The following is a 27690-nucleotide window of genomic DNA, read 5'->3' as shown; positions in this document are numbered from 1 at the left end:
ATTCAGTTTTGCTTTGTTTGCAACTGAGTCTGCACCATTTATACCAAATCGGTTTGCTTTGCATAGCATCTTGTTGACAAGAATTAAAGTTTATTTTTAGTTATTCAAAGCCTTGCATTTGAGTGTCTTTGCGCGGCGCCTGACCATAAATAGAACCCTGCAATACTTTATAGGCAATGCCAGCAGCAGAGGAATACGAATGGCCTACTGTAACTGCAAAGGTTCTGTCTAACAGTTATGCACTGAGAACACAGACATGATGTCTGACATCCCCTTTTCGTCACTTTCAAATGGATGCAAAGATCCCTGGAGGTTTCATGTCCCAAGTCAAAAGAGTATTCTTCCCACCCACATGTACACTTGTGTACATTCATTTTCACAGATTAGTTATTTCTGTAGTGACCATAAATTGATCTAAAAGTGACTGATTATTTGGCTATTGTCAGTTCTGACCACGGCCCTTTGACCCTTGACCCACCCCCCTGCAAACACATGCTCCCCGTTGGCGGAAGAACTAACAGGCCTCATAAAGTAGAGATTCAATTTTTTTTTATGTTTGAATAAAGCTTGATGTTAATGTATGCTTAAAACAATTCTCACATTAAAGCCACACCTTTTTCTGAATGATGTGCCTTCAGTAGAACAGACGAAGAGCTTGAAGTCTCCCTGACTGGAAACTTGATCAAGTTTTAATTGATCTATGCATTTTCCGTTCCAGATCGTCATGCTTAATTGGGCTTTTAACTGCAACATGCTATGTTCTTTGCTTAGGAGAGATGATGGGGATGGAAATTTCCATCCCTGTACCAACTACAGGGATGACAGAATACCAACCTGAAGGAAATGGAAAACAACACAATTACTAATTTATGTTGGAGAACATATGGATAGACTGTGGAAAATCTACATGTTGTATGTTTTTCATTACCTTTATATTTGCTTTCTTACGTTGTATGATCGGCCCACTGTTTGTTTTCCCATATGGCCTGTAGTAAACTAAACAGAAGTGGGGCAGGCTCAGTAACTGCCTTGAGCAAGCTGCTGAACCTCTGTCTTTGAATTCACTCTCTAACCTCTACCTGCTCCTTAACGACCTCTCTGTATTCACAATCTACTGGGGGCTAGGGGTCCCTCAACACATAGAAACATAGGAACTCAAACTACCAACTACAGGGATGAGAGAACACCGACCAGAAGGAAATGGAAAACAACACAATTATTAACTTATGTGTTGGAGAACATATGGATAGACAGTTGACCCACAAGGGGTAAATAGGGTTTAAATAAACAATAAATAAAATCTACATATTGTTTGTTTTTCACTACTTTAATATTTGCTTTCTTTTGTTGTTTTATCTGCCCTTTCTTTGTTTTCCCATATGGCCTGTAGTAAACTAAACAAATGGGGCAGGCTCAGTAACTGCTGGACAATAATTTGACTCTGTTCCAATCTAAATAATAGTTTAGTGCTCTTCTTGAATTTCACCTTAGTCATTGTTAGTGTTTATATTGTTAAAGTTTAAGTGCACCCACTCCACCCGATGTAGACAGATTTATAACTATAGGTTTAACCTTACCAACTACAATATGCAGTGCAAACAATAATAATATAGGGATTATCGATAGGAGTATAATTTATGTTTGTCAGATCATAAAATGGATCATGATCTGACATTTATTCGGCTAACAGCTTTGCCAACAGCACAAGAGAAGGGAGAAGGTGGATGAGACTACGCAACAGACCACTCGTTAGCGAGCCTGGAAGGGTAGCTTTAGCTCCCCCTAGTGGTGGTAACCAGTGTTCCGTATGAACGACCAGTGAATTGGCTAAAACCCCTGCTCCGAGAAGCTTAACGTGGACATCAAAATCAACTGCTTGCCCCACGGGGCTCAGCCCATCCACACATACACCCTGCCATAACATAATATGTGTGTTCAAAAAACTTGTCCCTGTCTCTGAAGCAGACATCAGTGTAGAACGTATGGCTGGACTAGTTTAGGAACTTGCCATTCTTCCTTTGCTTACATTCATTAATATGCTAAACCACCAAAAGGGGCAAGCTGAACCCATTTTGTAGTATTTATTGTGCAACACTAAAACAGGAGTTATGTGTTGCTCATGGTTTTAATGTCATTAAATAAAACACCACATGAGAATCAAACCAAAAAGATACATTTCAACAACATTTAAGAAGCCATAATGTTCATGAGGACGTGCACACCAATGTCTTCAGTGGGGTTGAAGCGCCATAAAGCCACTCCAGACATTTTAAAGAGTGGTAGTAGTAGCGTATTTTTCTCAACAAATCCCTCCGCCAGTCTATAAAACCCCAAAAGAACGGTGCTGTGCGGAAGACGCACTAGACAAGTCCTGTCCCGGTGAGCCTTCCATCTTGGACCAGATCACCTCCACAGCGCGGTGGAGGCCCGCAGTGTTCCCACGGGGCCCAACGAGCCCCCTAGGACTGCGCCGCCACTCCCTCTGACTCCTGGGGGCGTGGCTCCGCGGCCGGCGCCCCCTGCTGGCTGACGTACTGCTGGAGCAGCGCCGACAGGCGGGCCGGGTGGTGCTGGAGCAGGGAGGCCGTGCGGGACGACAGCAGGGTCAGGCCGCTGACCAGCTCCCCCTGCACCACGCTGACCGAGGGCAGCTTGGAGTAGTGCTGCACGCCCTGGGCGCTCAGCAGGGTGCCGTCCACGCAGGCGCCTGGGGGTCGGGAGGAGCAGTAGGGAGGGGTTAGCGGTGTAGTACCTCATGGGTGTCAGACTAACACAGCGTCACTGCTGGGTCTACCGTAAATTCCAATGGAATGATGTTTAGCGCCAAGTACAGTGAGCCACATCCTTTATTGTTCTCTTTTTTGTTTACGTTTCTTACCCAAAAGATGAAATTCTAACGTGATGTTGTATACTGTACCACCAATGGTCAGTAAAAGTTTGCATATTTCCAGTGGAACATTTTGTTTGAATTCATCTTCAAATTTGAATAAATCTTGCACGGAAGCCATTGTATCTAGAAATACACAACGTTTTCTTTGGATGTTTTTGCGCTCTGGAACTAAAGTCTGGCTGATGATATTTTTTTTTACGTCCGCACATCCAGCCAGCCTGAGGTACCTACCCAGCAGCACCATCTGTGGGCTGCCCCTCAGAGTGGACAGCATCTCCTTCACCTTGCCCTGTGTACTGATGATCAGCACCGTTGACCCAATGAACAGAGGGGCCATGTTGCAGAACTCGCTGTCCTTCAGGAAGGACCTCATAACCTGAAACATTCAGAATACCACGGATCAATACATGCATAACCAGCTTTGGAACCCTCCATGTGTGTCTTTGAACAGAGGTTTTAATACTATATAAACTGTTTGAAGGCCAACAAATACTGTTTAGATTTCAGCCGTGTCACTTTGACACAGAACCAAACAATCTGATCCTTCTATCTGGTATTTGTGCTTGTAGAATACAATTATTTATTTCTGTCAGTATTTTAAAGGAGACATATTATACCACCAGGTGTGAGTGTGATTAGCAGTTACATGACGTTTTAAAAATGCGCGTCTTCTGACATCACTATTGGGCGTGTCCACCTAGCAGTGTGCTGGATAGATGAGCAACGTTTGCTTCAGTCCACTGGGTAGGCTGGGAGACTGATCTTTCAAGCAAACATCTAGGTGGTGTTGGAAGACACCGATTTTCAGAACGGCTCGTAAGGGCTAAACACACTCACACCGGGTGATATAATATGACACCTTTAGGAAAAAGGAACATGCATGAATCACCCTAACCCTAAACCAAAATCAGGGGGTACAAAATGACACAACAACAAGTGAATAGGCAGATCCCACTGTCAACGCAGAGACCAACACGCTTGACATGGCTTTGGATCATCAGCAATATTCTTTAAAATAATGCCTTGTTATATGCAGCTGGTGGTATTGGTTGGCCAGCTTGCCCTCTTCCATAAGGGTGCTTCTCTCCAAGTAACCATATGCAGCAGTGAACCTTGAGGCGGGGGAAGGTCTCTACCTGGTTTGGGAAGAACTTGACGGTGAGGCTGTGCTTGTGAAGCCGGTGCCTCAGGGTCAACATGTCCTCAGAGTTGCTGGCGTTGTTCTGGACCACCGCAATCATCTTGCAGTCCTGGAATACCTTCTTCACTTCCTTCTTCAAGAGCAACACCAGACCGCTTTCCTGATGGTAGGAGTGATGAGAAATTCAAATCTCAAATCATGTAAAACCTTAAAAGTTTCAATCAAAGCCTATCAGAAAATTTGTAAGTAAAGTACGTTATGTAAGTAAGTAAAGTAAGTAAATCATTTACATAAGTATTGGCATATTCAGAGCAGAGCTACTAGTTCCACAGACTCAGATGTAGCTCTTTTGAAAAGTATAACCATTGCTTGGTAATAACAGACCTAAATAAAGATAAATAGTACAAAGCTCTGAAGTAAAAAAAAGTTATGAGTTTGAGGCTGACAACTAATGTTGACACAGGGGATGTTTTGATTCTCAGCCATGGCAGAGACATTATAGACAGTAGATCGTCAAAAGGCACGATATGATTAATCTCATTCCAACTGGCTTGGTTACTCACCACTTCCACCTTTTTGTTTTGGGATGGATACGCGCCTGCTGCTAGCCGTTTAGGAGGAATGTATTCTGTAACAGCCATTAGCTTCTGTTTTATAATGTGCATGGGCCTCTTGTGGCGGGTCACTGATTTGGACATGTGTCGAACCCGGCCACACTGCGTCAGTGGCAGCCATCCTAGAAACACAGGGTATAGTAACAACAGGTTTACATTGGGATGAAAGCTAGTTTGTGGTGCTGCATGGGTGTTTGCATGAGATTACACTACAGCTCTTTACTAAATATAGTTGGTAGCCAGCACTTGAATTATACTAAATTATGCTTTGAATAATTAGCGACCAAAATTACCAAGAAACCAGTTGAGTCTGAAACAACTAGGGATAGAAAACCATGATATTGACAGTGGTTTGGCCTGCATTTTTCACAGCTTCCCAAAACATGAATGATTTGCTTTCAGGTCGATGATGCATTTTGAGTGGCAATGAAACTTTATATATAATTTGACCTATATTGGAGGGATACGTTAATATGGGTTTATTATGATTAAATTACGACCATGCCAGAATGCAATGCCGAAGCTGAAAGTACTAGGACATTGGAGCAACGGAAAGGGTTTAAATCGTCTGACCAACATCATATAGCATATCAACACAAGGGCGTTTAACAGGAATACATTGAAGACGATTAATGACAGCCATTCAATGTTTTAATCTAACTGATTTACCTGATTTCGCTAGTAACGTTCCACACAAGGTCGCCGCCATCTTTTACGTACAGCGTCATTCAAGACCGCGCAGCCGTCATCGATGTTGAACCGAGTTGTTCATCGGTGTCACATCTCACAATGTTTACTTTAAACGAAATTTCTTTCTTTGATTTTAGGCCTACTCTAGACCTGTACATATATATAATAATCATAATCATAATAATAATAATAATAATAATAATATAAATTATAAATAAATCATTTATAATATATGATATAATATATATATATATTTAATATATGTAATATATCTATAGATATCTATATCTATATCTATATAGGTCTAAAGGCATACATAATTGCAATTCCTTACAAACCTCTTCTCATGGTCGGGAGTCACGTGACCGTTACGTGAACATCCGTTTAGGTTTCAAGCGTAGCAGCGACTGTGAATGACTAGAGAATGACGCGCATACTCAGAAGATCAGCATTGGGCAGAATTTGCTTGTTTGGTAAGCATTTACAGCCCACGAAAGTGTTTGGTCAGAAGATATCTCGTCAGACTTTGTGTACAAATTCAACCATGGATCTCAGTAACATGAGGAAAAAATACAAGGGAGACGAAGAAGTAAGTAGATGACTGTACACATCTGGCACTCGTATGAGCAATTTATTAAATTTGCACCAATGTCACCTAGAAGAACAAATTGAATCGGTGCAGAGTCTTGAACTCTACGTCCGGGCTAAAATCGAACGTTCAGAATAGAACGAGGACAGATTTAACCTTCGAAGCTGAACGCCTAACATGGCCCTATTTGCTTCCACGACCTATGTTAAATAACTGTGTGTGTGTGTGTGTGTGTGTGTGTGTGTGTGTGTGTGTGTGCGTGTGCGTGTTTGTGCTTGCATTTGTGTGTAAATGAGCATCCCTATGGATTTCATAAATTTTTATTTATTTTTTTATGCAGTGCTTTGAGGAAAGTCAACTTGCCTACCTGGACCCCATTAAACAGTTTGGGGACTGGTTCGACAATGCCACAAAGTGCCCTGAGATTGGGGAGGCAAATGCAATGTGCATCGCTACTGCAACAAAGTGAGCCCAAGAGCACCTTTCATAACGTCCTACTTTAGTGTGTCTTCAGGAGTCTGACCTGAAGCTCTGTTTGTCTCTGCAGAGATGGCCTGCCATCGGCCCGCATGGTGCTGCTGAAAGGCTACAGTGACGAGGGCTTCCGTTTCTTCTCCAACTACGAGAGTCGGAAGGGCGGAGAATTGGTAAGCACGTTTTTTTATTTTACAATTTGGGAAAATAATTCCCTCCTCAAATGTTATTAAATCTGTTCTATTGTCGGCAGGAAAGCAACCCGCATGCCTGCCTGGTCTTCTACTGGGCGCCACTCAACAGACAGGTATCTTAACTTAAAACATCAATCGCCTCTGTGACCAGTCCCAACGATGTAATGTATCAAGGACACTCAGTAGATAAGCACTCCATACGATCTGTGTGTTGAGGGCAGTGAACCCACATTGATGTGTCCCTATTACCATGTAACCCATGGCTGATTTTGTTTTCTCGCTCCTGGCCAGATTCGTATCGAGGGCACCGTAGAGCGCATCCCGTTCGAGAGCTCTTGTGACTACTTCCACTCCCGACCGAAGAGCAGCCAGATCGGAGCGGTCGTTAGCAGGCAGAGCACCCCGGTCCCCAACAGAGACGTACGCGCCCCGAGTCTGCATTCATACACCTGGTGTCTAAATCCCTGGAATGGCTGAATAGGATAGCCAAGAATGGGGTTGTGTGTTGTTCGGTTTAAAGGAAAACCTGTATTAATTGTCTTGTCTTGCAGTTCCTCAGACAGAAAAATGCTGAACTCGAAGAAAGGTTTAAAGACACAGAGGTGCCAATGCCAGATTATTGGTAAGTTTCCCTCCCTAATTAATATAAATGTACAAAGAGTACATTTTGTACATTTATATTAATAAATAAAAAATCATTATATTGGCAGTTCTTAAAAAATCTTTTGAGGTTTGAGGTTCAGAGATCTCTATCTATTTGTATTTACTGTCAATATTTCTATCTATCTATTTCTTATAATTGTATCTCCATTGATATTGACCTACAGTGTTGCGGTTGCTGTGTTTCCCCAACAGGGGCGGCTACATGGTGAACCCCAGCATGATTGAGTTCTGGCAGGGTCAGACCAACCGGCTCCACGACCGCATCGTCTTCACAAAGCCCCTCAACGGAGAGGCCTCCACGGATGGCTTTCAGCACCAGGCCGAGGGCGGCTGGGTGTACCAGCGGCTGTCCCCCTGAGGGGAGACTCTCTGCACGGGCAGGCGACCGCGGAGAGAGCCCGTGGGACCTCTGAGTAGAACCGTGCTGTTGGTTTAAAACAGATCCTCAGTGGACTTGAGTCAAAACACAGATTCATTCGTGGTAGCCTGTTAGCATCATCGAGTGTTATCGGTAACTTGAGGTCAGCATTCTGTAAGAAGATAGGTATTTGTTCTAAACTGTGAGGCAAAAGTTCCCACTAATTGTAAAATCAACCTAACTTATTTGAAGAACTGTCTTGATATGATTGTGCCCCTTTGAATGACTCAGAAGAGCAAAGTCTGATAATAAGTCACATAGTAACCGTAAGTAATGCCACTATCTCTGTGAAGGATTTCTTCCTTTGGTATCAAAATTAGCTGTTCCGAACTGTACAAAGTGTCTTAAATGTTGCTGTATGAGGAGCTCTCGTTCCTGATTCAAATTCGTCATGGCTTGGATGTCTTAATGTTTAAATCTGCTGGGATTCATTCGCCTTCTAACAGATGGTTTGAAACCGCTGTTAATGTCAATTTTGCCAACTTTGCTTTTATGTATTCTACAAATGAAGTGTTTTTTGAGAATAAGATGAGATCGATATGACTAAACTGTTTACTTTTTGAATAAAAAATGATTTACCAGAACAATTCTGTTATTGGCCAGCAGATGTCAGCAGTGTGACGATCCATGTAAAACCATTTCAAAGCGAAGGTACAAAAGTCATTGGGAATAGTTTTTATGAATATATGCATTAGAACTGTTACCATAATAATAATGGCATAATTATCTTTAACAATGTTGATGCTATTTACTAATTATCATCAGCTGTAATTTGCAAAACCTAGAGCAAGAATCTATCCAATATTGATCTCCGATTACCATCGCCATGGCAACACAACCTGCCGCACAACAAACATCTCAGATACAGTAATAAGCCATGATACTGGAATCACTCCCGCACTGAGGACCTTTAGACCCTGCGACACAGCAGGTTGCCATTTTACATCACTCAAAACCTTGAGCGATGTTACATTAATCTAAAAGGCAAATCCATACCACATCTTAATCAAACATTTTCAGAATATAGACATTTCATTAAATCTGATACCAGTAGAATATTTACATGATATTTATTTTTGCAAAAATGTCGCTACAGATTTGGTTTGGTTTTCGCCAATGTCCACCTTCGATGGTCTTTCATTAAATAACAATTGATATATATATATTATAAATTAACAAAGTACATCTTATCTTGAATCTATATATTATCAAATCAGATTCTTTTAAATCATACAAGGATACAAAGATAATTTGATTACATTAAAAAAAAAAATGTTGCCGCCGATATGTCTGGAGAGGCGTTCATTTCAACATATCACGTTCAGTACACCTCAATAAACCTTTGAATATGAAAACCATCTGTTTTACAGCACACCACTTTCATTCTCTCTGCTGAGCACACTGTCTTTATGCTTGTGAGTGCTGGTCACTTGTTTGCAAAGGTGTGGGTGGGACTCCAGCAGCTACTCTCCCTGCAGGGTGTGGTGCAGATACAAAGTGTTCTGGGTATTCATGGCCCCCAGGTTCCGCTGGCTTTGTGCTTCTCTACTAGTCAGCCATCTCTCTCTGTGATCTTTCATTTCTTTTATGACCAGGGACATTGTAGAAATGTCACGTGTGCAACACGCACACACTTTGCACACATGCATGCCTCATGCATGTCTGCATATGGGTGTGTGTCTGCCCGTGTGTGTTTGTGTGCGTCTGCCTCTGTGTGTGCATGTTTGTGTCTCTGCCTCTGTGTTTGTGTCTCTACCTGTGTGTGTGTGTGTGTGTGTGCGTGTGTGTGTGTGTGTGTGTGTGTGTGTGTGTGTGTGTGTGTGTGTGTGTGTGTGTGTGAGTGAGTGAGTGTGGGTAAGATCACTACTTCTCAGTGTGTTTGGTGTTCTTCTGGTTCTCGCTGCCCAGGCTGTGCTCGGGGAAGAGGTTTGGGTTCTCTGCCAGCGTGGAGCGAACCTTCTTCTTCTCCTTGAAGCGGCCCGAGTGGGACACCTTGACGTGGCGCCCCTTGGTGGCCGACTTGTCCACGATCTTCTCCAGCCGGGCGCTGAGCTGGCTGTCCATGGGCCCCGTGGAGCCGGGGGCCGGCCCGCTCCCGGGGCTCTGCTCGCTCTTCTTCCCCGTGTTGCTGTCATGGTCAGCGGGGATCTCGTACAGAACCTTGGCCTCCGACTTCTTCTTGCGTGTGAAGGTCAGCTTCCACCAGCTGGGGTCGGCCATGGCACTGGGACTGGAGGGTGGATTGGACGGGCTCCGGGGGGGTGAAGGGACCAGGCTCTGGGGAGGGGTGGAAGGGGCCGGGGTCTGGGGGGGCGATTGCTGGACATGGGAAGAGAGAGAGAGAGAGAGAGAGAGAGAGAGAGAGAGAGAGAGAGAGAGAGAGAGAGAGAGAGAGAGAGAGAGAGAGAGACTTTTATTAAAGAGAGCATATGATTCAGACATTACGGTCTTATGTTCAGATACCTTCCAACAATATTAATTAGATCAAGTCCCATACCCTTTTAATATACCAGTATGTTGAGAAGCATTATTAGATATACTCATATCATGTTACTTTTGTACTCTCGAATGTGAATACATAATTAATATGACATTGAGATCTCGTTGGACATAAAAGGATAGTCAGGTAGTCAGGGTGACGGCCGGCTGAAGGGTTCTGGGTTTGAACCCCGCTGCCTGCAGTCCCCCTGTGAGGTTCCTTGAGCAAGATGCCTAACTCCTAACTGCTCTTCAACCCTTTGAGCTGAAAGCATCAGCTAAACAGAAATCAAACCACATTTGATGCATCATTAATAGCACACTATATTTCACGCATAAAACAACTTCAAACAATGAAGCAACTCTAAAGTAAAGTGAATATAATATGTAATAATAATAGTTTCCCATCTTCCTCTTGTGATGGAAAAAGCAATTTATTTTTTCCCCATTTCTGTTTAATTGTACAATTCTTTCAGAGCGGGCCAGTGGCAGGTCAGTTAGCCCCAAGACACATACATTAATGGCTGACTGCACTCTCCTCTGTATCCCCGCGCCCCGTATCAGTGATTAGTAAGCGCAACTTAAGGGAGGTGGGACACCTGACCCCCTGCGGGGAGGTGATAAATTAATGAGCGCTGGGAGAGTATCCCCTGTCTCCCCTATGTGATCTGATACGAGCTCGGCCCATCAGCCCGGTGAGAGGCCTGGTCCAACACACAACCACACCACGCCTGACGTCGTGACGGCAGCAGCGGCCCTGGGGTAACAGGAATCAACAGCTACCCTGCTGCGTTTGGGATCAGCTGTCTAAGTCCCTAAGAGTGGATGGGTGGAGGTTAAAGTCCTTGTCTGTTCACAACCATCCAGGATGGTATCTTGCATTGTCAGCATACTGTAGATGTGTGTTGCTCAAGATCTTTTTGGTCACGGTCATTTCCTTATGGCACTATAATTCCACATTGTGTGATGATAACCACTAGATGGGATACCGGATGATGTGAGATAAAGAGGTTTGAATAATGTGTGTACGGGAACAAAGAGGATAGGAGGAATTTTTATGAGACTACAAATAATCAATTTATCAACAGCTTACAACAATAAACAATACATTTGTACCACTCTCATGATTTAGATACATCAAGCAATATTGATGTTGCTTGGATTGGGGCTGCCTTTTGCATGGCAGTGGTATCATGGGAATATGCAATGCAAATACATATGACCTTTTATAGAAACACTTATCAGGGTTATCTGACGGTGGAGCTCCCAGCCATTGGAGCAGCGTTGTTTTGCATATGGCATGGCAAACAACTGATAAAATATGTTCAGGTCTGTGTTGATTGGATTCTGATCACAGCCATGTTCATTAACAACGGACAAATATAGAAGTCATTTCTGTGTTCTCTTATCATATTTGGTTATAAATACATCACTCATATTTTTTGTACTTTGCTGTTTACCGACACTTAGGGGAACCTTTTGTTAACTGGGTCCCTCACCCCAGTGTCTGCAGTTTTGTCTTTTCCTTGTTGTGTTTTAGCTTCGCTTCACTTTCATACAGGATTTGTCCAAAAAGTCTTGCTTGAGGCCCATGCTCAGCTCCGGGGCCCGTGGACAACCCCCCCCACTGTGTTTAACTTGGACGTGACCTTTGAGACAAACAGTGGTGTTGACATAAACGAGGCCCTCCATAGTTCTTCTTAATAAGTAACTATGTGTTCTTTTATGTGTTTGCCCAGTAACTCTTACACAGCCTCAAAGATCGTGTCTGGGAGAAAGAAATGGCTAACCGTGTGCACGGCCCCTCCGTTCGGTTCAGGCTGGAACAAGGAGGGTCCAAGGGCACCTAGCCATGTGCGTTCCCCGTTACCGAGCTACCTTTATTAGTCTCTCAGTCTCTCACCCGGGTCTGTTTTAGCATGGTCCACCAGCTGGTCATATAGGTATCCCATATAGTGTTTTCAAACTGAATATTACCCAACTCAAGTCTGTAGTAATAATAAGGATTAATATCATCACGTCTTTTTCTTGAATATTTCTTGAATATGTTTGGAATTATAACTATTTGAATGATTATTTTAAGCTTATAAAATAATAATTATAAAATCACTTGATAGCCAGACACAGGAAGGTCTCACAAGTATCTCATTTGAATTGCATGTTTGAACAATTGAGCAAAGATCCCACTCTCATTCAGACTACATACTGTATCATAGTCTATCAAGGGCACATTATTTGTGTCCATTGTTTGAGAAGACGAAGGTCATGTCTGTGTCTGTATGCGTACATTGTAATATTTTGCTGCTCCAAAACCGTGCTTGATCTCTACAAAACAGTGCATTATAAAACATGTGTACACACTGTATTATATAGCAGTGTATATATTTGGGATTGTACAGCATGACCCACAGATTACAGACCACAGAACAGCCTATATTGATGATGAATGTGTTCAGAGTAATTTATAGTGCATCATCTTTGAGGGTTAAATCAGATGTGATTCTCACCTGGTTGATGATGACCTGGCTTCGGTTTAGCCGAAGACGATGCGATCAGACATAGAACTTCCCCACCATGTTGAGAAGTAATTCAACTCCTACAACCTCTACTAACCTCTTCTTTCGGTCTTGTTCAGAAGTTGTCCCTTTACTTCTGAGTTTCAACTGATCGGCCAGAGGTCCATTATCTCTTTCATTGGATATTTTTTTGTCCTCATTGAGTTTCACTCTACTCTCATTGTCCCTTCTGTGGTCACAGCCTCACTACAACACACCCTACTCAAACACACACCTAGAGCCCGCCCAGCGCAGGGCATGTGATGATAGGAGCCCAGCTCTATTCAGGTTCCCAGGTCCCCTCACAATCCAGGCCTCCGGACCACAAACAGTGTCAACCAAGAAGACACACAGCTTTCTACATTAAATATTTTTAGACTAACATTATCCGTGTTGAGTGGTTGTGTGTGTGTGTGTGTGTGTGTGTGTGTGTGTGTGTGTGTGTGTGTGTGTGTGTGTGTGTGTGTGTGTGTGTGTGTGTGTGTGTGTGTGTGTGTGTGTGTGTGTGTGTGTGTGTGTGAGGGGGGGGGGGGGGGGGGTGGATGTGTGGGTGGATGTGTCTCATCATCACACCACAACTCGTATTTATTCAATAGAAAAAGACAAATCGCTCATAAACAAGCATAGGCACAAACTGAAAGGTCATCAGAATGGGAGAAAGTGATCCTCATATTTTGCATGGGGTGGTTAAATCCCCGAGGCTGAGTGGCTACCTGATTTGCAAGTTTAGGTAACAATCAAATCAGCTTAAATTGGGACACGTTTGAAGTGAAGGCATACCAATGTTTCAATTTATTTTAACATTTGGAAACAGATGAAACGGACTAAAACTTGGAACTCCACCTGCATTCTCTCATGGCTGAATGCGTCTGGGATTTTTAAAAAGTGAGTAATGGAGAAGCAGCAGAAATTCACATTGAGGACTTCAAAGCTGTAGCATTGAACTGTGACGAGACTGTAGGCCTACTTGACGAAGAAACATCAGGCATAATAAAAATAATAATAATGACAACAATAATAATTATCATCATAACGATGATGATAGGAAGACAACAAAATAATAATATCTGTGTTATTATAATCTTTGATATTGTGAGTACATTAGTACATTAAGTTTAACATTATAATAATGTGTTTTATGTGTTTATGACATGATTATACTGCCGTCTAGCGGTAAGGTATCGCTTCAACACAGTCAAACAGGAACTATTAGTGACCAATGAGACAAGACGCTCAGCATCGCAACGTATCATTGGATACTCTACGGTAAGAGGTTAACACCCCTTGCTCCTATTGGCTTCTGCTCGTCTAACGTGTCAAATCGTGTAAATAGTGTAAAGATCAAACCAGCTGTGGAGAATATACATCTACACCAGTGAAATCATTACAAAAATGTACACTTAGAAAATCGGAATTACCTACAACTTAAGAAAAGATGGAGGTAAATGGAAACCTATTATTTTTTATTTTATTTTATTGTAAGATCTTCTAGCGTGGACACTTGCCAAGTAGCCTGATAGCTAACTGTCACACAGTGACAGAAATATAAAGTTTGATGCAAGTTTATTCTGCATTATTAAAAACAGTTAATAATTGCTTAAAAGGAAATGTTGTCCAAAGCTGTTTTGATGCGCTGTTTGAATGATCCTCGTCATGTTTTATTATGTTTCATGTGACGTTCAATACTTATATTTATTCCCCCACAGAATATACAAAACATTCCTATCGACATACAAACCAGCAAGCTTGTGGGTGAGAATTCACAACACTTAGTGTAACATGACAAAAACCCATATTTCACAATACTTTTTGTATGTGATAATAATGGGTAATTCTCATCCCCTGTCCACAGATTGGCTAGTCGATCGACGACATTGTAATCTGAAATGGCAAAGTTCAGTCATGGAGATTCGGAAGAAGATCAACACTGCCATCCAAGACATGCCAGAAAATGAAGAAATAAAGCATCTGCTTGCTGGCTCCTGTGGGTTTTTATTTGAATCCCATTTTTGATCAATGCCATCAATCAATTTGGAAGTCTAATTTTGCTATTTTCATTACCAGACATCCACTACTTCCACTGCGTGAGGATTGTGGAGATACTGAAGGGAACAGAGGCTTCCTCCAAGAATATCTTTGGCAGATATTCTTCTCAAAGGATGAAGGTGAGCGGAATTCTCACAAAATGCATGTCTGTATGTAGCCCCACATGTGACTCATCACACACAAGTGTTGAGCAATACAATGACACACCTGGTAACGTTTTTAGAATGAAACATCTATTCAAAAAAACGATGTAACATTCTGGGTAAGCCAAGGAAATCCATGTGGATCTTGTGCATATTATCCGAGGTCTGTTACAAATCCCGAATTCTGAAAACCATATGGTTTGCAATCTACCTAATCTTTTGGAATGGGATCAATACGTGATCCAATAAAATAATATATGTGTCGGGACACATATCCATCTCAAACACAAGTCCTTCCTTCTATGAATGTGCCATGAGTATTACTAAGATTCACATGTCAGGTGAACTGTGGTTAATTCTGGATTCATCTTTATCCAAAATATTCTATTCTTTCAGGACTGGCAGGAAATCCTGTCCCTTTACGAGAAAGATAATGCCTACCTGGGTAAGGAACAAAACAGACACTTAACAGAAACAGACCTTATTACTACCCGCATGCAGGGCTGCTTCAAACCATCCATAGAATACGAGCGTTGTGTTGTTTGTGCTTCTGCGTGAACACTTCCTCCCTTCTGCGTGTGCTAGCGGAGGTGGCCAGTCTGCTGAGCCGCAGCGTTAGCTACGAGGGCCCTGCTCTGAGGAAGCAGGTGGCCAAGGCCCAGCAGCAGCAGCAGGACCTCACCCGGCGCGAGGTCGAGTGCCAGAGCTCCTCGGCCGACCTGCGGGAACGCTACTACGGAGCGTGCAAACAGTACGGCATCACGGTAAGCCCTGCGAGCATCTCCTCATTTAGGGCACACGCGGTTAAATGCAGAGGGTCGCTATTCCGAAGCCACTGTTTTCACAATAGCTTGTTTTTAGTTGGATACAACAGTATTTTACTTTCCATATTTGTGGTTTTCTGTGCTGATTTTGAATGGTACTGATGGGTTGGATTGGTACTCTCTGCCAGGGAGAGAATGTGGCTCGGGAGCTTCAAGCTCTGGTCAAAGACCTCCCCACCGTCCTGGAGGAAACAGGCCGAGAGGCTTCAAGGCTGGAGGAGCACATCCAACTCTATACTGTTTTCACAAACTTTGTCTCAGATTGGTGAGTATGTGGTCATTTTCCAGAGGTACGAAAGACATGTTATCTACGCACTCCCTGGCAGGAGTGAATCTAAAGATCAGGGAGGCATCCCCACTTTATTAGGACTGGGAATGGACACTGTACATGAAGGGCTACTGTGGACTTAATGTTGTATTTTTAGTTGCACAACAGATCCTAACTGAAAATGATTTGATTCTTTTGACAAAAATCCACAAATTAGAAAGACAATTCTAAATGCTTTTCTTTCTTATATGAATGTGTATCTCTTGTTTTCCAATCTGCTTGTTCTCAGGTCTGAGCCAGTCCTGCCTTTACTTACGTTTGCCCAGAAGAAAGGTAACACAACGTTCTATGAGTGGAGGACCGGCCACGCTCCTGTGGTCGTGGATAAGCCTGTAATGGATGAGGCCCCGGCTGATACGGTCACCGAGGAAACGGTGAGTCTCACAGCTTCTTTATTAACTTGGGACTGTAAAAATACATTTTGCAGATGGAAGGCTGTGGCTTCCTAAGTAATGGCAGAATGTACCCTACTGTAAAACTGAAAGTAAATAAAAAAAACTGATCTAGAATAACCTTAACCTTAATAGATTAACTGGGGTGACTTTGGCGATGGAACAGAAACTCAGGAAGTGAATTTCGGTATCACGGCTGAGGATGGAGTGGACTGGGGAATAAGTTTGGATTCTGACTCAAAGGTGCAAAAAACGTTCTTTCAATGGAATAAACAATATTTTAAGAAAACTGTTCAGTGAGATAATAATATGATATCTCTTGGCTCTATTCAGGACGATGAAGGTGGCATTGACTGGGGCGAAAGTGGAGAAGCGCCAATCGAAATTGAAGTATTAGATGGCGGAACTGACTGCAAGTACTTTTTGTTTTGTTTTGTAAGGTCAAATTAAATATTTGTACTTATAATTCTGTTCATTTTATGTAATGCACATACACCATAATTGGTCTGACAGTTGGGGATAAATTGTGGTCTTACTTAGGTCCAGAGGGTGTTGCAAGGGGAGAGGATGCCCTCACGATTCTGGAGAACCCTCAGTCACGGAACCAGTTCATCGATGAACTCATGGAGGTCATCATCAGTGTCTTTATGAATATAGCTTACACACATATTTACATAATGTGATAGATTTCACTTGGTGGGAATGTCATTCAATTGCCTTAACAATTTGCATCGTTTCACAATTCATACTGAATTCAACAATGCCGTTGAGAATCCTATTATAAAGAACACATTCTGTGTTCAATAGAAGTAGAACAAGGGCTTACAGATAGGAGCTTGTGAAAATGATATTGACTCATGAAGCCTAAATACAAATATCAATGCAATATTATATTAACACTGATTACAGACAAAGCACTAAACAAACAAAAATGGAATTAAAGCAATACATTTCAGTGAAACAATAGATTCAAGAAATATTAATATTGTTTCTAATTTACTCAAATCTTATGAATTACTTCCATAGCCCACCATTCACAACAGCCGTGAACAGACGTGTCTTGATGGTACTTAATTTCAAACTCATTCCAGATGCATATCCAGACAAGTCTGTTGTGTTTGTTTACCCCAGCTGGAGACCTTCCTGGCGCAGAGGCTGAGCGAAATGGGCGAGAACGCCGACGTGGTCGCCATGAGCCAGTTCCAGCTGGCCCCCACCATCATCCAAGGCCAGACCCGGGACCACATCCAGGACCTGCAGGCAGTGGTGTCCGACCTCCTGAGGCGGCTGACCTCCCTCAGGATGCAGCACCTCTTCATGATTCTGGCTTCACCCAGGTCCGCTCCTTCAATGTCCTACCGTTAGATGGATAGCAACACGCACACACACAAGTAATGTCTTGTCTGTTATTCAATGAATATGAAGAAGTATTCTTCATATCTGTAACCTATATTGTTACAATGACCAAGAAAAAGCTATTTTCAAGGTGTTACTTTTTGTATTCAGTGGGATTCTGCGTTTTCTCCAGGTATGTTGAGCGTGTGTCCGAGACACTGAGACAGAAGCTGAAGCAGGCGGACATTTTGGTTCTGAAACGCGCCACGATGGCTGATAATAGGCAGAAAGCTCTGGAAGAACAGGCCAAGCTGGAACCCCGTATCGACCTGCTGGCAAAAACCACCCGTGAGCTTCAGAAACTGGTAAATTACCTTTCTTTGTTAATGTCTGATTCCTTAGCTATTACTTTAAGTGATAATAACACTAAGTATTTTCATTTGAACATAATGAATGACATTTTTTTTTTAGGTTAAATAAATGTAACCTAAACATGTTAATTCCTTAACCTTTGCTTTTCTCATATTAACCATGTTTTGTCAAATCTTTTTTCAGATTGAAGCAGACATTTCAAAGCGATACAACAACAGACCGGTAAACCTGATGGGGGTGAATGTGTAGTTTGCAGATGTCTCATGTCGTTTGGCAAATAAATGTTTTATTTAATGTGTCATCTTCAAGTCATTTGTGAATTTGGTGTGGTTTCATTATTGCTTTTCATATCACGCAATGGTGTGCAGATGTCACAACTTGGATTATACATACGTTTAGTAAGTGATTACAAACACATCATATGTGCTTTTCAATTAATTATCTTATTAATTAATAATAAGTAACAATATAGTAATTCATGGTAACATGATAAATCCAGCATGTGTTATAGGTTAAAATACTCCAGACGCTGTTTTACCAATTAGGTGGTGTTAAAGGAGGGGAAATTAAGCGTTTTAGAAAGTTGTTGGGTGGGGTGACCATCTGGTTAATGTATTCTATAGTTATCACCGCAAAATAAACCAGCAGAAGTCTATTGACTGAAAAACCTGATATTGTTTTATTCAACTGTTGGAAAATCCCTCTAGTTATTATTATCACCCAGAGCCGGGTGATGGAGCTTGGCACTAGAATGTTCTACGCATGCTCTTTGACAGCGTGTTTTGTGTCAAGCGGCGCTCCGAAGCTAGGCTAGCGAGCTAGCCATTTTGCAAGTCATGGTGGGCCAATCAATGTGGAAAGGTAGGATAACATTGTGTTAAGCTGTTATCTCGAGCTTTTTGTGGTCCAGGAATTTGTTGACGATCTCGAAAGGTGGGCATACGTGTGGGCAAGATAACAAAGTCGCAAGCTCGTGCGTAAGTATACATTTAATGGGTTGTCAATGCGCAAACATAAAAAGCTTCTTTCAATGATGGGCTGCATGGCTATAGACAGTTTACTTCTTATTGACAAGGGTTATATTAATGACAGTTTGATGTCATGTAGCGACGTATAACCTCTTTGTGTATGAAATACACAATTAAATAAACATGCATTTTTGCATGTCAGGCTCACTAATAACATTTGTGTTTAGTCCTCAATAGTTTAGCACATAGCATTTTCTTACACTCGATGACCCTCCTCCGCCTCGTTCGTATTGGTAGAGCCGGCCCAGAGTGACGTGTCGGTAACGTGTTCTCGTTCTGCGACTGGATTGCTAATCTGTCATTTATTTTTTCACCACTTGTTGCTAGGGAGATTGTTTGATGCTAGCTACAGCGGAAGTAGATAATGAAAATCGCAAGAAGCACGCACCTTTTTCAAAACAAACCCCATTCCAAGTTAATTGATGTGGCCACTGCCAGACATGGCATCGGTCGTTGTTAATGTGATAAATAATAAAGCACTTCTATAGAAATGCAATGTGGTGGTAGTTTATGTTTTAGCTAGCTAATGTTAATAGGACACAGATAGGCGCAGCTGTGCACCGGGAGGGAGGAACCCTCCCTGCGATAGGTGGTTGTCGTTTATAGTGAGTATCCGAGGCTCCCACGTTCACCTTCAGCAGCACCAAATACAGATAGCCGTCCTATCTAGGGCGGGGTGATTCTCGCCATCCTTTCATCTCTTAAATGTATATATTACTTGGAAAGATAAATGTTCGAGATTAAAAGAGCGCTGCGGTTTTCTCTTCTCGCCATGGGAGGATGCAACATTTCAGAGATGCTAGCAAGTCGCTTACGTTACTTACATTATTATTATTTTTAAATAGCATGTGTGTAATGCAAGTGTTATTAACTGTTAGCTACGACTATATTGTGGTGCAATATATAGCAATTTTTATTCCAGAACATTACAGTTGTATTACATGATATGTTGGCTAAATGTGGACAATAATGTTAGACTAATATATGTACTCTGTTTCACTTTCCTTAGGTATAAAATGATGAAGACCTTATGAAGAACAAAGCCTTCTCTGCCTGTTGGACACTTATTGCAGGGGACATATCCTTCTGGAACCTATTCACTTTCCAAACTCATTTCAGCTGGCAAACAAAAGCTGTAGACCCTCTGTCACGCAGAAAAGTCCAAAACCATTATTTATTTATTTTCTTCTTCTTGGTTTTACTGCACTTTGAAGTACAGAAATTACTATTTTGAAGTGGCCCCGTTTTTTGTTTTTTTATTTTTAATTTCACCCTTTGTTCCTTTGTAAAGAAATGCTTTACTTGAAAAAGTACTTCACAGAGGGCCTGATTCAGTTCACCATCCTTCTGAGTCTCATTGGGGTGCGTGTGGACGTTGACTCCTACCTGAGCAACCAGCTACCCCCTCTGAGGGAGATCATCCTGGGCCCTACCTCCGCCTACACCCAGACCCAGTTCCACAACCTGCGCAACACGCTGGACGGCTATGGCATCCACCCAAAGAGTGTGGACCTGGACCAGTTCTTCACCACCCGCCGGCTACTGAACCAGGTGCGCCAGCTGGACCGCCTCTCTGTGCCCAGCACCGAGCTCAACGCCTGGCTCGTGCACCGCGACCAAGAGACTGTGGTATCTGCCGCCAGCCAGTCGAGCCCCAGTATCACCCTGGACAATGGGGCCGGCCTGGAGGACCTGAGCAGCCCTGACGTTACCCCGGCCATGAGGGGAGGAGGTGGGGCACCTGAATCCACTTACAACCCAATCGCAGCGGACAGCAGTCTGGGGGCCGTGGCCCCTGAGCACTCCCAGGAACAGGGCACCCGGGACGGCAACGATGACCTCACAAAAGAGGTACAGCCACGCCACACCTTTTATCTTAACACAAGGGAGGAAGAGGCTTCGTGTAAAGCAGCATCATCCGATGGATCCCTGGGAGGAGGGATGAATCACTGTTGAGGGTTTACTCAAATGTTAAGGGTTGTTTTCAGCCACACCATGGGATATTATAACATGTATATCATTTGGTGTGGCATTTACATTTGATGTGTAATAGGAGTGGGATTCTTATTATTATATTACAAGATCTTCGGACAACTAGCTGGGTAGTCTTGTTCATTGATGAAGGTTTTACTCTTTTAAATAGTGATTATTGATTTGGTCCCACTGATTGTTTGATTAATTATGCCATGGCTAGGACAATTCTTAGTTGCCACTGTGAAATGTAAATTATATCAAATTTGTTAGCATCTATTTCTTGACTGTTCAATGTCTTTTAATTCGTTCCTCAATGCTCCCAGCTTTGCCTTATTAATGCAGTTCAGTTGTGGCCCACTCTTAAGACATTTTGTCCAGACTTGTAGTGTACTGGAGCCCCATTTTGGTCACATGATTGACACTGTAGCTAAGAGATTCAGCTATGGTTGCGTCAGCTGACCAATAGGCCTGTTACATGAGCTGTTCAACTTATTTGTAAAAGTTCCGCTTTGTAATGCAACCTCTATAAGTTAGTAATTTTCCATTTGTATGGAGTACATCATGTGATCGAGATGAGTGTTAATGTGCAGGCCTGTAACACCATGATATGAGTTTTCATTAACCTTAGTTTATCGCGAGTAGTTGAGTCCCCTAGGCGAATAGGAAGCCGCATGTGTTGTCCGTGTCTACAATAGTTTGACGTGGTGGCGTCCTGTGTTCTGTCTTTTCATAGGACATTGATTTGATTGACATCCTGTGGAGGCAGGACATTGACCTTGGTGCAGGTCGAGAAGTGTTTAACTACAGCCACCGGCAGAAAGACAGTGAGGAGGAGAAGCCCCGCCCGGAGGAGAGCAAAGAAGGCCGTGAGGCCCAGGAGAGCTGGAGGAATGGGGTGAACCTGCAGGAGGCCTCGCCCGTGGACGGGGAGACCGGGGAGAGCATCCCCGAGCAGGTTGGTCTCTGAACAGGACTCCATCATGATGCAGATGGGTGTGGTCGTGGTGGAGGTTGAGTGGTATTAAGGAAATGAGGGGGGTTGATAGATTATAGGTTCACCAGTGGATTTGAAACATTGCCCAAAGTCACAAAACTAGGTGAAGGTGCACCTTCATCTGCTCACTGGTGCTGTACAGATCCTACGACAACACCACCTGCATACTTATTGCTATTGGTATATTAGTTCCTTTTTCTCTCGATGAGCCATCTAAATGAATCTTAAATATACGACGGTTCATCCTACATCCTCCTCTGTTGTCTAAGCTGCCGTGGTTCACAGACATCCTTGTCTTTTCAGGAATGTCTGAGGCTGCTGGAAGCCACCTTCCCTTTCGGAGAAGAGTCTGAAGTAAACAATACCAACCATAATCCACCACATGCACATCATCCTATTAACGCATGTAGCGTGTTGTTTTTGTGCGGCAGAAGACGCACAACATCACACAATATTGCTTTGTGTTGGTAGTTTCCCGCACCGGTTGTCGCCCCAGAGATCGGGACAGCCAATGAAGAGGCTCCCTCAACGTCACAGGGTTTGCCCCTGGCTCCTCCCCTGGCTCCTCTCCTGGCTCCTCCCCTGGCTCCTCCCCTAGCTCCTCCCCTGCCCCATGCTGAGCCACAGCTGGACCTTGAGCAGCAGTGGCAGGACATCATGGCCATCATGGAGCTCCAGGTATTGGTCTGTTCTTTTTGGTTTTTACATTTTTGGGTTCATCCGTCTGGATTAACTGATACATTCCTCTATCCTAATTAGCATAGGCGATCTGACTAATTGGAACATAAAGTGCCACCGTCATTGCGCATCGAACAATCATTGCGCATCGAAACATTTTTCATGGTGCTGTTGTACCTCACATTTTTGTTGTTGTAGAAAGCAAAACGTCTAGCTAGCTGTGCTCGGGTGTGCGCTCATGCATGTCCCCTGACAAAACCTTATTTTTATTCAGGCAATGGAGGTGAACAGCAACTCGGTGGACACCAGCCCCAGCAGCTCCAGCAGCCCCGAGGCAGCGGCCTCAGAGCCCACCCCGATGGCAACCTTCGGCCCGTCCTCCCGCTCCACCTTGATAAACCAGGATGTGAGCCTTCACCAGGCCTCTCTGCCCAGCTGCAGCCAGGACTTCCCCCCGCTCTTCACCCCCCAGCTGGACGCGACCAGCAGCGCCCCGAGGCCCACCATGCTCCGGCTGTCCTCCAGCAACTCATCCAACATCAACTCCTCCTTTGGAGCCACCAACCTCACTGGGCTCTTTCTCCCGCCTCTCATAAACGGCACTAATAACGTCACCTCCACTCCCGTGCTGCCCGATCCGTTCAGCACCCTACTAGAAGACTCCATGCTGGATGAGATCAGCCTGCTGGACCTCGCCATGGAAGAGGGCTTCAGCCAGGCCCAGACCTCCCAGCTCGAGGACGAGCTGGACTCTGATTCGGGTCTGTCCCTGGACTCTAGCCACAGCCCGGCATCGCCGAGCAGCTCGGAGACCTCGTGCTCCTCCGCCGCCTCCTCCTCCTCCACCTCGGCCACCTTCTCAGAGGAGGGCGCTGTGGGCTACAGCACCGACTCCGAGGCCGCCGCCGCCGAGACGGACGAGGGCGCCGTCGGGGGATACCAGCCCGGCTACAGCAAGCTCTGCCGGATGAGCTACCAGGAGTTCCAAGGCCTGCCGCAGCTCGACAACATCAGCCACAACCACACCTACAACCTGCCGCTCTCCTCGCCGTTCTCCGACCACCCCGAGCTGCCCTTCTCCACCGGCAAGAAGACGGTCCGGGACAAGCAGAGCGGCAAGATGCAGCCGCCCCAGGACCTGCTCGACAAGCAGTCCAGCCGGGACGAGCGGCGAGCGCGGGCCATGAAGATCCCCTTCTCCAACGAGAAGATCATCAACCTGCCCGTGGAGGAGTTCAACGAGCTCATAGCCAAGCACCACCTGAGCGAGGCGCAGCTGGCGCTCATCCGCGACATCCGCCGGCGCGGCAAGAACAAGATGGCGGCCCAGAACTGCCGCAAGCGCAAGCTGGACACCATCCTGAACCTGGAGCAGGGCGTGCACGAGCTGCGGCGCGACAAGACGCGGCTGCAGAAGGAGCAGATGGAGTGCGTCAGCTCCCTCCGGCAGATGAAGCAGAAGATGCAGAGCCTCTCCCAGGTGGTGTTCGCCCAGTTGCGAGACGAGGAGGGCCGGCCCTACCCCCCCAGCGAGTACTCCCTGCAGTACGGCGCCGACGGCAGCGTGCTCATCATGCCGCGCAGCATCGCCGCCGCCCAGCCCAACCGGAAGCCCGAGAAAAAACAAAAGGACAAGAAAAAGTGAGCTTGTGGACACTGCTTTTTTTTCTTTCACTTTGCTAAAACCAATAGGAAAGATTTCTGCAGACGCGGGACGGTTCTTTATTTCTTTGAGGAGATTCTGGCGAGAAGGAAGAAGATAAAACAGCATTGTCGGCTACTCTCCCAGCATTAGTTGTTTCCCACGTTTCTCTTTGTTCCTGCTTTCTTCCCGGAAACCACTTTGAAGCAGAAGTTCTTTACTTGACTACTGATATATAATTAGTTTGGTTTGAGGGAAAAGGAACAAACAAGGATGAGGAGGGTATGAAAGGACCTAACCGAGCGACTGGAAGATTCGATTTGCTCTCAACCTTTTGCCACCAAAACCACAGAATGGGACAGCCGTGCCATCGTGCAGAACGAGAACGAAAGGACTTGTCTCAAGGAAACAGAAGGTTGGAACGGAACACGGCCACCAAGGATCGATGGATGGATGAGTATCTATGCATCATACAGGTGCATACCAACTGGTTTCCGCTGGTTTTTCAATCACTGAAGCTTGCCAGCTCCAAATGCCCGGGCCAAGAAAGGCTAAAGAATGTTTTAGATACCAAAGGCTAAAGAAGGTCCATATTTTGGATGAAATCACTATCAACACCGTTACTAATCAAAGGTTACAAGGTGCACCTCACCTGCTCTCTCTAGACAATAACCTCACTAATTCAATGGGTTTGTATGGCAGATATTCTGGACTGGACGGTTTTGGTTTGGTTATGCATAGAGGTGGGATACTGCTGGCGGAAATCGAAGAGGTGGAGCATGTGTTATTGGGCTGGCCACAGACCAGGGAGAAGGAGGCGAGTTTGGTGACAGGAGGTGATGGACCTTTTGGGGTGGAGGCACACTGCATTGGGAAATGTTTCAGATTCCAAATACTTATACATAGCACTGTACTTTGTCCTTTTAAAGGCTTGGCTTAATGCATTTTGCAGTGACTCCCTTGCCTTTTGTCCTCCACTGCAGGTTGTGAGGTGGGAGCTGCAGTCAGCAATGGCTCTTGCATTATGTTCATAATCTGTAGTATAAGCAAGGTTGTAGGTCTAGCTTCATCATCTCTATCGACAAAAAAATTAAAAACAGTCCACTACCCCTCCTGTTGAATTGAACACTGTCTGGCCTTTTAGGAGTGTGTTTTAGGAGTGTGTTTGTTACCAGAATTAATGTTACCAGAGAGGACTTGGATTGGCTTTCAACGACGATTGTGCTGAATGCATATCAATAACACACAGTTTTGGGTAACTTGTTTTGTCATTGGCTTAATTTGTTTGTAGTAAATTAATCCAAATGAAGTTTTTTTCTGGCAATTTCCTGTTCAGTTTCAAAGGCAACTGGTTTAGTTTGCCTTCCTCTGAAAGGTACACTGCTGTTGCAAATAAATTGTTTATTTTGTTTCTGACAACATACCCCCTAACTTATTTATTTATGAGATAGCTAAAGAAAGAGACAAATGTTTGTAGTGGACACTTTATTTTGAATGCCTTTTATTTGACAAGGTCATATCTTGACCTTGAGGTTTGGAGAAGTTAACCTTACTCTCAAAGCAAAAGTGCTATTATTTGTCATTTTGAATGGAGTCTGTCAGTTCTTGTTCGTCACCCCATATAAAATGGCAGTTGTTACAATTTAACATACATGGCTGAAAATGGCAATTTACAGCAATGAAAGATGGGGGGAAAATGTATTGAAGGGAGATAATGTTGGAAGCACTCATTCAATATGGTATCAAGGAAGTTTGTCGTTTCACTCCAACACAAATATTGAGTTACTTAGTATCTTAGCGCACTGCTTCAGTCGTCTTGTTCGTCTGTAAATATTTCCATGTTTGTGTTTGTCAGACCTTTCCGTAGTCTCATGTCTCCATGTCCCTCTGACCCCCCGGTTTGAGTTTGGATGTAGTTTCTCTCCTTGTTTTACTTAAAAAAATGTTTGCTGGCAATCTGGGATTATTTTTATTGATTTAATAAAGTGTTTTTATTTTCAACCGTGACTTTGCTTCAGTCTCAGTAATGTTCATAATTGAACTGTTAACATGAATTCCGTTGTAATCTCAAATGTCAACAAGATTGTGATATACTGCTTAACCATTGCTTAGGAATCTATTTCCTGGAGGACTTTTAAAGGGGACATATTATGAAAACAACACTTTTCCCGGGATTTGGGGTGTTGTTTTTCGGTGGGCACATTTGAATATTTCCTCCCACTTCCCCGACCCCCTCCAGCCAGAGCATAGCTAAGATTTTGTTGACCAGCGGACGAGCAGCTCCGGCGGGGGGAGCTTGGCGACTCCGGAGGAGGAGACATGGAGGAGAAAGGGATTGTAGCTGAGCTGCCGGACTGCCACCTTTGGACTGCCGCAGAAGCTTCGGCAGCAGTCCGGCAGCAGGGTGAACTCTGGGAGCTGAACTGCCGCCGAGGCGACAGCTCCGTTGGGTGTACTCCGGGAGCTGAACTGTCCAACAGCTCCGGCGGGGGGAGCTCGGCGGCAGTCCGGCAGCTCAGCTCCCGGAGTACAATCCCTTTCTCCTCCATGTCTCAGTTCAATATGGACTTCAATATGGAGAACCAAGGCCAAATTCCTTTCCCCCCAATTCTTCTCAACCATGGCCGAGATAACCCCCACTACGAGTCTTTACTCGTTGTGGTCGTCAGACGCAGTCTTTATCATTCATAATATCATCCGAGGTGCACATAGCTTTTGGCCATGATATTGGATATATTATATCAATACCTATGTATTATATATTATTTTTATTATGAAAAATTATATAGATATAGAGCTCCAGGAGTCTGCAAACGGCAATAATCACTTTTCCATGCTGTGGTTCACTCTGACAGCTCATTGGTCAATGGGCAGCAGCTCATTTGCATTAAAGCTACGGACACCAGAAACAGCGCATTCTGAAGGGACTGAAACAGGGGAATAGTGGTAGGCAAGATTTTGTTTCCTAAAAGCTATTTCCAGCAAACAGCTTCAAAAACAGGTTTTCTGGAACTCCTATACTATGTTTACTTGTTGGCCAAACACCATAATATGTCTCCTTTAAACTATTCAAATTGGTGCCAGCTCAGTCCTCAATTGGCTGCAACACAGCTGTGTTTATTATTGGAGCACCAATCGGGTGCTGGATGGGCGGGCGGCTGTGAGCCTTGTGTCCTATAGCATTGTTTATATTATATACCAGTTGGAATTCTGGTTGTCATAACCAAC

General features: G+C 44.0%; 5 protein-coding genes and 1 long non-coding RNA gene across 11 annotated transcripts; 3 read left to right on the top strand and 3 right to left on the bottom strand.

The window, feature by feature from the left end:
- Window positions 1-1653: 1653 nt before the first annotated feature.
- Window positions 1654-5399, bottom strand: mrpl10 (mitochondrial ribosomal protein L10). The gene is made up of 5 exons (XM_030340048.1): window positions 5315-5399; window positions 4595-4767; window positions 4027-4191; window positions 3122-3266; window positions 1654-2707 (listed from the first exon to the last, which is right to left on the bottom strand). The coding sequence occupies exons 1-5, from the start codon at window positions 5352-5354 to the stop codon at window positions 2460-2462; spliced, it is 771 nt and encodes a 256-aa protein (XP_030195908.1). The 5' UTR covers window positions 5355-5399; the 3' UTR covers window positions 1654-2459.
- Window positions 5400-5719: 320 nt separating this feature from the next.
- Window positions 5720-8257, top strand: pnpo (pyridoxamine 5'-phosphate oxidase). The gene is made up of 7 exons (XM_030340045.1): window positions 5720-5924; window positions 6265-6389; window positions 6472-6571; window positions 6652-6705; window positions 6884-7012; window positions 7144-7214; window positions 7448-8257. The coding sequence occupies exons 1-7, from the start codon at window positions 5760-5762 to the stop codon at window positions 7611-7613; spliced, it is 810 nt and encodes a 269-aa protein (XP_030195905.1). The 5' UTR covers window positions 5720-5759; the 3' UTR covers window positions 7614-8257.
- A 469-nt stretch (window positions 8258-8726) lies between these two features.
- prr15lb (proline rich 15 like b) lies at window positions 8727-12924 on the bottom strand. The gene is made up of 2 exons (XM_030340072.1): window positions 12659-12924; window positions 8727-9992 (listed from the first exon to the last, which is right to left on the bottom strand). Exon 2 carries the CDS (start codon window positions 9891-9893, stop codon window positions 9537-9539), a length of 357 nt encoding a protein of 118 aa, XP_030195932.1. The 5' UTR covers window positions 9894-9992; window positions 12659-12924; the 3' UTR covers window positions 8727-9536.
- A 1067-nt stretch (window positions 12925-13991) lies between these two features.
- On the top strand, window positions 13992-18447 carry cdk5rap3 (CDK5 regulatory subunit associated protein 3). The gene is made up of 14 exons (XM_030340012.1): window positions 13992-14147; window positions 14413-14458; window positions 14559-14690; window positions 14771-14871; window positions 15292-15340; window positions 15481-15659; window positions 15848-15984; window positions 16277-16421; window positions 16575-16682; window positions 16773-16851; window positions 16980-17068; window positions 17571-17776; window positions 17968-18139; window positions 18330-18447. Exons 1-14 carry the CDS (start codon window positions 14142-14144, stop codon window positions 18393-18395), a joined length of 1515 nt encoding a protein of 504 aa, XP_030195872.1. The 5' UTR covers window positions 13992-14141; the 3' UTR covers window positions 18396-18447.
- Window positions 16980-19509, bottom strand: LOC115531064 (uncharacterized). The gene is made up of 2 exons (XR_003973838.1): window positions 19375-19509; window positions 16980-17794 (listed from the first exon to the last, which is right to left on the bottom strand). It is a non-coding gene; the product is annotated as an uncharacterized LOC115531064 (long non-coding RNA).
- Window positions 18888-26469, top strand: nfe2l1b (nfe2 like bZIP transcription factor 1b). Of its 6 annotated transcripts, none has more exons than XM_030339960.1 (6): window positions 18888-19007; window positions 20184-21025; window positions 21882-22103; window positions 22446-22496; window positions 22614-22826; window positions 23095-26469. In XM_030339960.1, the coding sequence occupies exons 2-6, from the start codon at window positions 20468-20470 to the stop codon at window positions 24463-24465; spliced, it is 2415 nt and encodes an 804-aa protein (XP_030195820.1). In that variant the 5' UTR covers window positions 18888-19007; window positions 20184-20467; the 3' UTR covers window positions 24466-26469. The 6 variants fall into 6 exon arrangements, with proteins under 6 accessions (XP_030195820.1, XP_030195823.1, XP_030195819.1 ...); XM_030339959.1 differs by having other exon boundaries at window positions 18910-19079; XM_030339958.1 differs by having other exon boundaries at window positions 18910-19123.
- The last annotated feature ends 1221 nt before the right edge of the window (window positions 26470-27690 follow it).

Source organism: Gadus morhua, chromosome 18 (genome assembly GCF_902167405.1).
Source record: "Gadus morhua chromosome 18, gadMor3.0, whole genome shotgun sequence".
NCBI lineage: Eukaryota > Metazoa > Chordata > Actinopteri > Gadiformes > Gadidae > Gadus > Gadus morhua.
Note: the sequence above shows the minus strand (reverse complement) of the source record. Positions and strands in the feature narration are given on the sequence as shown.